This window comes from Tupaia chinensis, unplaced genomic scaffold (assembly GCF_000334495.1).
Source record: "Tupaia chinensis unplaced genomic scaffold, TupChi_1.0 Scaffold000146_1, whole genome shotgun sequence".
NCBI lineage: Eukaryota > Metazoa > Chordata > Mammalia > Scandentia > Tupaiidae > Tupaia > Tupaia belangeri.
In genome coordinates, this window is record NW_006159616.1 from 5256145 (window position 1) to 5264754 (window position 8610).

Sequence of the window (8610 nt, forward strand, 5' to 3'; positions counted from 1 at the left end):
CACATAGACAAAACCTATCAAAAAAAAAAAAAAAAAAAAATCACACAGCCCAGAGTGTCTGGGTCAGGACTAGAACCCAGCACCTCCTAGCTTCAGTGCCTGAACTTTCTGGGCACTCATCTTGCCACTCAGCCTCCCTTCATGCCTCCCTGTAAGGCTGGCCTATGGCCCCTTCCCAGCTGCCACCACCTTCTCGGTTCTCCTCCTCACCACTGACCCTCCTCTCTCCTCGGGGCTGCTGGCCCTGGCACGCTCACCCGGGCCTTTGGCCTTTCCTCTGGTAGGGCCTGCTCCCAACCACCAGGGCCCTCTCATCACAGTTGCCTGAGCCCGGCTCTCTGTTCTCTGGTTCCAGCACCTTCAAACACCTATGGAAGCAGGTGGCCCAGAACCTGGACCGGTTCCGCACCTTCCCACGTCTGGCCGGAGGTAAGGGCCCTTCTCTCCCCTCCACCCTTGTGATCCAGAGACCCTCCCCTGGCCATCGGGAAAGAGGAGGAGGTGGGCTTGGAAGTGCAGGTCAGGTGAGATGCTCTGAGGCTCCAGCCCTGTTGGTGACAGTGACAGTGCCTGCGCTCACTAATACGGGACCGTTGAGTACTTGAAGCATGTCTTGTATGATGCAGGGACTGGACTTGTTTGATTTCATCTTAAGTTCAATTTCGGTGGCTACATGGGCTCAGCAGCCGCTGTGTGGGATGGCATGGGTCTGAACAGGAAAGTTCGAGTGCTGAGACCCTGAAGTGGGAATGAACTTGAAGAAATTAAACAAAAACCAGGCCAGTGGGAGGAGATGGGACTGAGAGGTTAGGGCCAGAGCTTGCTGACATGCTCACTTTGCCCACAAAGATCTCGTTTCACGGCCAGAGAAACGTGGCATGTGCTGTTTTAAGGCAGAGGGAGCCCTCTCCGGTGTGGCTTCCCAGAGCCTTGAATGTCATAATGCACGCTGCACATTTTCAAGGGCAGGGCCCGCCAGGCGGTTTCCCAATGCAGTGGGCCACAGACCCCTATTCTGCAGAGGCCCTGTAGACCAAGTGTTTTGGGAACACACTTCAGGAATGTGCACAGACTGGAGAAGGGGAGGGCCGTGTGGGGTCACGCATCGCCTTAACAGCAGAGCTGGGGCTGGAGCTCCTGGCCCTGGGGTGGGGCCAGAGCCCTTTCTTGGGCTGGCGTCAGGGAAGGTGAGCCCTTCTTGAGGTCATCTGTAGCTTCTCTGGCTTCCAGCCCCAGGGTACCCATCTGACCTCTATGAGACCGGGTTGGGAGCCCTTCGGTGGAGTTGTGGCTGTGAACTCTCAGAGGAGGAGTGAGTCTTGCTCGCCACTTTCCTCCCCGGAGCACGCAGCTTCACCTCTTTGCCTCAGCTTCCTTGCCTTTAGAAGAGGGTATTGGTGTTAGTAGGTGGCGTGGTGGTTTAGGCATTGGCTCCCACTGGCCAAGCGCAGTTTAAGTCCTGGACCCAGTGGCTTGAAACTCATACTGGTGTGTGTGCTTGCGTGCGTGCTCAAAACCCCAAGAGGAGAACAGATTGCCATGTGGCCGTCCCCACAGGGAGTGATTTCTCACTTTCTCTCTCCCTGTCTCTCTGTCTGGTGAGTGCATCCGATCTATGGCAAAAACCTAAAAAACAGAAAAAGGGATATTAATGGGAGGGTGTCATGAGGCTCCCATGAGCCAAAGGGCAGAGCGAGTTACAGAGCTCAGTGGGTCCTGCTAGCTTTGTTAGCTGATAGTTCGCAGAGTGGGGAAACTGAGGCTGGGAGTGCAGAGCTTGCCATGCTCAGAAAGCTGGGGTGCAGTTTCCCTCTGCAGTGTGTGTGGGCCCCACTCTGGCAGTTGACATGGAGTGCACTCCTCTCTCCCATGCTGGGCGGGGGGCTCAGAGGAGGCCTCAGAGAAAGCCATGCTCACTTCTGGGAACGGACCACTCTGGGGAGCCTGCGATTCTGGTCCTTCCTCTGCCTTTCCGTTGGGTAGTCTCCGCGTTCTCACCTGTGTAATGGGGGGGGCATTGGCCCTATGACCCCTGGCTCCCTCTAGCCTTCCCTGGTCAGTCTCCTCATCTGCAGAGTGGGAGAACAGCCCTGGCTCATCACGTCTGGGATGTGGTCCAGCTCTGCTCTGCCTGCGTCTTGGCAGCGGGCAGGGCTGATCACAGGGCCCAGGGAAGGGTGGGTGGTGCTTCGCGCTCCTGAGTGGCAGGGAGGAGGTACTCCCCAGTAACTCGCCCGTCCCCTGTAGAGTGTGGCGGGAAGAACTTCCACTTTGTGCACCGGTCAGCCGACGTGGACAGCGTGGTGAGCGGGACTCTGCGCTCGGCCTTCGAGTATGGCGGCCAGAAGTGCTCAGCCTGTTCGCGCCTCTACGTGCCACGCTCCCTGTGGCCGCAGATCAAAGGGCGGCTGCTGGAGGAGCATGGCAGGGTCAAAGTGGGCGATGTGAGTCTGCCGGCTGCCCCTGCTCGGCCCCTGCCCAGTCCCTGCCCAGTCCCTGCCCGGATCTTGACCAGACCCTGCCCAGTCCTGCCACTGCTCAGCCCCTGCCTGGACCCTGCCCACCCCCTGCCGTGGCCCAGCAGGGGCTGATGGGATTGGGCAATGGCTTTTCTCCCAGAGCTGTCCCCAGGAGGTCCCTGGGCAGGTGGGGCTGGTGTACGCGGAGGGGGCTCCCTTCATCTCAGGCCTGTGACAGTGTATCCTTTCTGCATCCCCTTCGTCCCCAGCCTGCAGAGGACTTTGGGACCTTCTTCTCTGCAGTGATTGATGCCAAGGTATGGAGCAGGAAGCAGGTTTCCTGGAGGGCCGAGCCCTCGGCTGGGCGGGAAGGGGAGGAGGAGGTCACCAGGGCCCTGACCCAGGAGCTGACCCAGACTGCGGGCTTCTGGCAGGGCAGCTTGGTGGTCACGTCCCTTGCCCAGGTTTACAAAGGGCAGGCTCACCCTTACCTGGAGAACTCCTCTCCCACACTCCTGGGACCAGGCCCCTGGAGAAGAATGTGTGAGCTCACACACTCACATGCACACTCAGCAGGCCCATGCGTCTGTGTGTGTACACCCGAGTGTGCATGTACGTGCATGCCCGTGAACACGTGCTGGACATGTAGATCTACCCTGGGTAGTTCTCTGTGCAGCTGTGTGTGTAGGTGCTCCCCTGTAAACACACATGTCCACATGCACACAGGTTCACCTGCATCTACATAAGCAAATCCACTGCACATACATAGGCATACGGATACCTCGTCGTGTAAACGTAGGGTGTGTCCGTGTAGATGCATGCATGCCTGTCGATCTCTGTGTGTACTTGTATGTCAGCACACCCACAGTTCACATGTCCCTGTGCACACATGCATGTACGTCTGCCCTGTTCTCTGCGATGGCTCAGACTCTGGCTTTTGCCTCACTGTCCCTGTACTGCCAGCCCGTTTAGGTCTCGGCCCTCGGGCACAGGTGTTTTGGGGTGGGTGTGTCAGGGAGCCGCCGGGCATGCCCTCTCAGCCTGTCCTTATGCACCTCCTCTCTGCCACCCCAGTCCTTCAGCCGGATCAGGAAGTGGCTGGAGCACGCCCACTCCTCGCCCAGCCTCACCGTCCTGGCGGGGGGCAAATGCGACGATGCCGTGGGCTACTTCGTGGAGCCCTGCATCATCGAGAGCAAGGACCCTCAGGAGCCCATCATGAAGGAGGTGACTGGCTTGGGGTCGGGAGTGGCCCGGGGCCCAGAATGGGACAGTGTCACCCCTGCACGGCACACGCACAGGGCACATGGCGTGGTGTTTTCTCCTTGAGGCGTTATTCCATTTCACAGATGTGGCAGGTGAGGCCCTTGAGAGAGCAGAGGCGGGCTCGCGCTCAGTCAGGCCTCCCGGCTCAGAGCCCAGGCCTGGGTTGACACGGCCAACTCTGGATTTCCTAGTTGTTCCATGCCCACAAGTCAGGGCCACGGCAGCCTCGTCACAGCTACCTGGTCATGGCAGGGCACTTGGCTACAGTGGCGTGGGAAAAGGAGGCTCCGAGGGCAAGGCTTGTGCTTGGGGTGGCAGGGAGGGGTGGGGTCTTTCCCCAGTCACTTGGTGACAGAGGGGCCATTAGGAAGGGGTGGTATCAGTGGGCAGGTCCTGTGCCCGGATGCTTTGTTCTCTGGGCCAGAAAGGCTTTACATCTTTAGCCAGGTCGGAGTGTGGGGGCCAGGCAGAGCAAGGACCTGGACACGTTGATGTCCCTGGAGGGGTCCCAGGAGAAGGCAGTGCCTGGCCTTCCTTAGAGGGACTGGGGAAAGGGAGGCCAGAACAGGGAGACGGGCAGTTCGGGGCATTGGCCCCATCAGAGGGTGTGACCAGAGGCCTCTCTCCAGGAGATCTTCGGGCCTGTGCTGACTGTGTATGTCTATCCAGACGACGAGTACAAGGAGACACTGCAGCTGGTCGACAGCACCACCAGCTATGGCCTCACGGGGGCAGTGTTCGCCCAGGATAAGTGAGTGGCCACTCACAGCCCTGAGAGCTCCATTCCTGGTGTCCCGTCTCTGCTGGCCCCATCCCCACCTCTGCATCTGGTTCCTAGTAATAATGTCACCTGTGCTCTGCCCTCTCCCCACAGCCCCAGCAGCAGGCCAGCCCCTCAGCACAGACACACACAGGCAGCCAGGCCCTTAGCTGCAAATACAGATGCCGGGGTCCCGCTAGTGACCACTGAACCTGAATCTCTAGGGGCAGGGCTTGTGATGGGCTGCTCTGGATCTGATGGGGCTCCCCTAAGCGAGATGATGCCCCACACTGCAGAGCAAACACGAGACTCAGAGGTGGCGGCCCACTGGTGTACTGGCAGAGGCAGGATTTGAACCTGGGTCCTGTGGTGCTAACCCTGAGGCTTTGCTTTCTCCTTCCTCCATGGCACTAGTTGCCACCCCGTGTCTGCCTCTGAAAGGATGGAGGTGGGGTTGGGACCTGAGGGGTCCTGGGAGCTTCCCCTACTGAGGAACAGGGACACGGGGCTGAAGGTGCAGTCTTCAGTGTGGCCTGACCCTCGGTCATCCCCTCAGGCCCTGATGCAGCACTGAGGGAGGTGTGCGAAGCCCTTTCTGGAGAGGAGGGTGGGAGTCAGGGACTAAGCAGCCTGTCCAAGGGCCACAGCTAGCAGCCAGCCAGCGTTACTGGTCCCAGGCCCAGCCTGTGTGTCACTTGGAAAGCCAGTGTGGGGGACAAGGATGCTGGAGGCTAGACCCAGGCTGGACGGGGAGGTGAGCCAGCTGCCTCCTCATCACCGCCCTGCCCAGCAGGGATGTCATCCGGGAAGCCACGAAGATGCTGAGGAACGCCGCTGGCAACTTCTACATCAACGACAAGTCCACTGGCTCGGTGGTGGGCCAGCAGCCCTTCGGGGGGGCCCGAGCTTCTGGTGAGTGGATCCCCTCTCCCTGGGGGAGACTCTGGAGCCTTCCCCAGGCCGCTGGCCATAGGGATGCACTGTGTACTGAGCACGTGGAGCGGGCTGGCGAACCTGCTCACTCAGAGTCCTTCCAACACCCTGCGTGTGACCGAGGAGGAAACTGAGGCACGGGGGGCAGGGATCTGCTCAGGCCATGTGACGGAGGTGGTGGGTCGCGATTATTGGCTCCAGCACCTGCACTCGCCACCGTGCTCATGAGGACTTAGCCCAACACCTCCCACTTTACCAGTGGAGAAAGGAGGCCAAGGAGGGTCAGCAGCTTGCCCAAGGTCACTGCTCGCTATGGCAGAGTCCGGGCTGAGCCCGCGGTGGGGAGCCCCACCCCAACCGTGTCTGTTTTTGGTGGATGCCGACTGAATGCTTGTAGCTGCCCCCACTTCAGCTGCCAGTGGCAAGTAGTGGGTCCCCAGGTCACCCCACTCCCCCATAGCTTCTCTCCCATGCAGCTGCAGACCTGGAGTTCCCAGGCCCCCCGAGGGTCAGTAATTGGCCAGAACGGCTTATGGAAGTGCAGCAGGGCTGATGGTGCTGCTTCATTACCAGCTGTCTCAGAGGGGACAGGTGAGCAGCCAGAGCAAGTGACGCACATGACAGTCTGGCGGGCTCCCTGGTGCAGGAGCTTCTGTCCCCTGGAGTCTGGGGTGTGCTGCCCTCCTGGCTCACGATGCATTCAACCCTGAAGCTCTTCAGACCCTGTCCTTTGGGGTTGGTGTGGGGCCTGTGTTAGAGAGGTGACTGACTAGGTTGCTGGACGTTGGTGGGCCACTCAGTCCCAGGCCCCTCTCCCTCCTGTGGGGCTGAAAGTGCCAACCCTCTCTAATCACTGGACTGGTTCCCCTGGCAACCAGCTCCCTGGCTGCAGAGTCGCCTCATTAGCATAAACTCAGGTATGGACGGAGGGACTCGTTCTGCCCAAGGAGAGATGCTGACTGACCCCAGCCTCAGGAAATCCAGGGGCTTTAGGAGCTCTGGCTGAGAACCAGGGATGAAGACCAGAGATAGACGAGGGGGCTTCAAAAAGTCTGTGGGAAAATGGAGTTGAAGTACGAGTTTATTTTAGTGGGAAACATTTTTTAAAGACCCTCCAATTTCTCACCGTATCGTATTACCACAGTGGCTCTCTGACCCCCCCATCCAGTGCTTTCTCTGCAGCGCTCCCTGGCCCCCAGACACCCTCCCGTGGGGCGCGCCAGCTGTCCTACCCCCTTCACCCGGTAGATGGGGGTCATGGTCTCCTGTCTGTCCCTCTGCCTTTTTCTGTGAGCCCCAAGCTGGGCAGCTCAGAGGGGCAGGCCCTCTGCCTGGCACCCACTCCTGCTTCAGCCCAGGACCCTCGTGTCTGTTCAGAGAAGAGGTACACAGGAACCCCTGGCTTCTTTCCACAGGAACCAACGACAAGCCAGGGGGCCCCCACTACATCCTGCGCTGGACATCACCCCAGGTCATCAAGGAGACCCACGCACCCCTGGGGGACTGGCGCTACTCCTACATGCAGTGAGCCTGCGTGGCGCCGTCCTCCTGTCGTCCAGGTGGCTGACCTTGTGGCACCGGCCCACCACAGCCCCCACCTGCCCCCATGGATGGCTCCCTTCAGAGCCATAGCCATAGGCCTGTGTGGTGGCCTCGCCTACCGACGTGCCAGGGCCCGAGCTTTGGGCCTGTCCCTTGCCCACCGGCATCCTGGGAATTCCAGCTGGAGAGCCTGACCGGCCCCTGGCGGTGTTGGCGTCTGTCTGTTTCCTTCTCAACACGGGCCTGGGCCTCAGGGCCCTGGAGAATGGGCTGGAGAAGCTCTTGGGGTCCTGGGGGAAGGAGGCAGCTCTGCGTCCCTCGCCAGCGTCAGCACTCACACATGCTCCTGGCCCAGAATCCTGTAGGTGTCCAGGGTGACGTGTGACCCTGGGTGGCCCGGGGGCCTGGCGAGTCGTGGTCTCAGCTGCCCTCGTCCCCTTGGTCTGGGCTGCCCACCTTCCTCACCACGTCTTTTTCCAGGCCCGCCTGAGCTGCCGGTACCTGTGCTAACCAGAGGCCTTAGACGCCGCGTGCCTTTCCCCAGGTGCCTGCTTACTGAGGCCCACCTGAGCCTGGGACTGGGCTGCGGGTCCGCTTTCCTGGAGCTCTTCTAGAGACATGCCCAGAGCCTATTTCGGGCCTGGGATCTCCCTGCAGGGTCGCCGTGCCCCCGGGGCGTGTAAAACAGGCCCAGGCCCCTGAGACCTTGCCTTGGCTTCAAGGGCCAGGATGTTGCCCTGGGCTCTCCCCTCCTTCACGTGTGAGTGGCCCTGTGAGGCCTGGCTCCTCAGTGGCCCGGCCTTATTGGTCACAGCCAATCGCTGACCTCGACTCTTCTTCCTTGGATCCTGGGTGGTCGGGGACCTGTGAGGAAGGACGTCTGCGGATGGCTTTTAGGGGACTGTGAAAGTGCTGGGCTTTCCTCAAGGACAGCTGAACGGGTCCCCCTGGGAGTTGATGTGGCTGTTTCCTAAGTGTCCCCATTTAACACCACGACCCAGGTCAGCAGTGGCACCAGTGTCACCTGGGCCATATGTGGGTCCACTTTCTTCCAGGCTCTGAGTCATGGCCCATGAGCGGCTGAGGCACGCGGGCTGGAGATAATACTGGTTCTACCCTGTGATGTGATGGGATCTGCCCTGAGACCACCCAGTAAAATGCCTGCTACTCCATCGAATCGGTGGCCTTTCTGGCGGTGGCGGTGGTGGTGGTGGGGGGGGCAGCTGGCTGTTCCTTCTGTGTCTGATGGCATTGCCGATGTGTCAGGTGACAGGTTGTGGCGTCCTCAGTATGACGGGAGGAAGGTGGGCCCGGATGTTTGGAGGTGCCTTCTGGAGGCGACAGGAACTCTGGAGTTAGACGGGCTGTGTTCAGATCCCGACTCGTTTCTCAACCGGGTGGTCTCCAGGATTTCCACGAGCGCTCCGACCCTCTGTCTCTTCATCTGTAACATGAGATGATCCCTCCACCTCAACACACACAGGTTATAATGAGAACTAAAGGAGTTGAGTCATGTAAGTGCTTAGAAAAGACACATGGTGATTCAAAACTGTTACCCATGCTCGTAACGGCCACCATCTTGTGGTTAATTTTTTTAAGAGGTTTTTTTTTTTTTTTGGGGAAGGTTTTTAGCTTTAGGGTGGGTGCACG

The 8610-nt window shown here is 59.7% G+C and overlaps 1 protein-coding gene across 1 annotated transcript in view; it reads left to right on the top strand.

The window, feature by feature from the left end:
* Positions 1–8137, top strand: part of ALDH4A1 (aldehyde dehydrogenase 4 family member A1) — a 35117-nt gene extending 26980 nt beyond the window's left edge. Inside the window, exons 9-15 of the mRNA XM_006145214.2 lie at positions 356–429; positions 2248–2444; positions 2729–2776; positions 3534–3686; positions 4355–4476; positions 5279–5397; positions 6834–8137. Coding sequence (XP_006145276.1) covers positions 356–429; positions 2248–2444; positions 2729–2776; positions 3534–3686; positions 4355–4476; positions 5279–5397; positions 6834–6946 — 826 coding nt within the window. The 3' untranslated portion in view covers positions 6947–8137. The remainder of the gene's footprint in view (positions 1–355; positions 430–2247; positions 2445–2728; positions 2777–3533; positions 3687–4354; positions 4477–5278; positions 5398–6833) is intronic.
* The last annotated feature ends 473 nt before the right edge of the window (positions 8138–8610 follow it).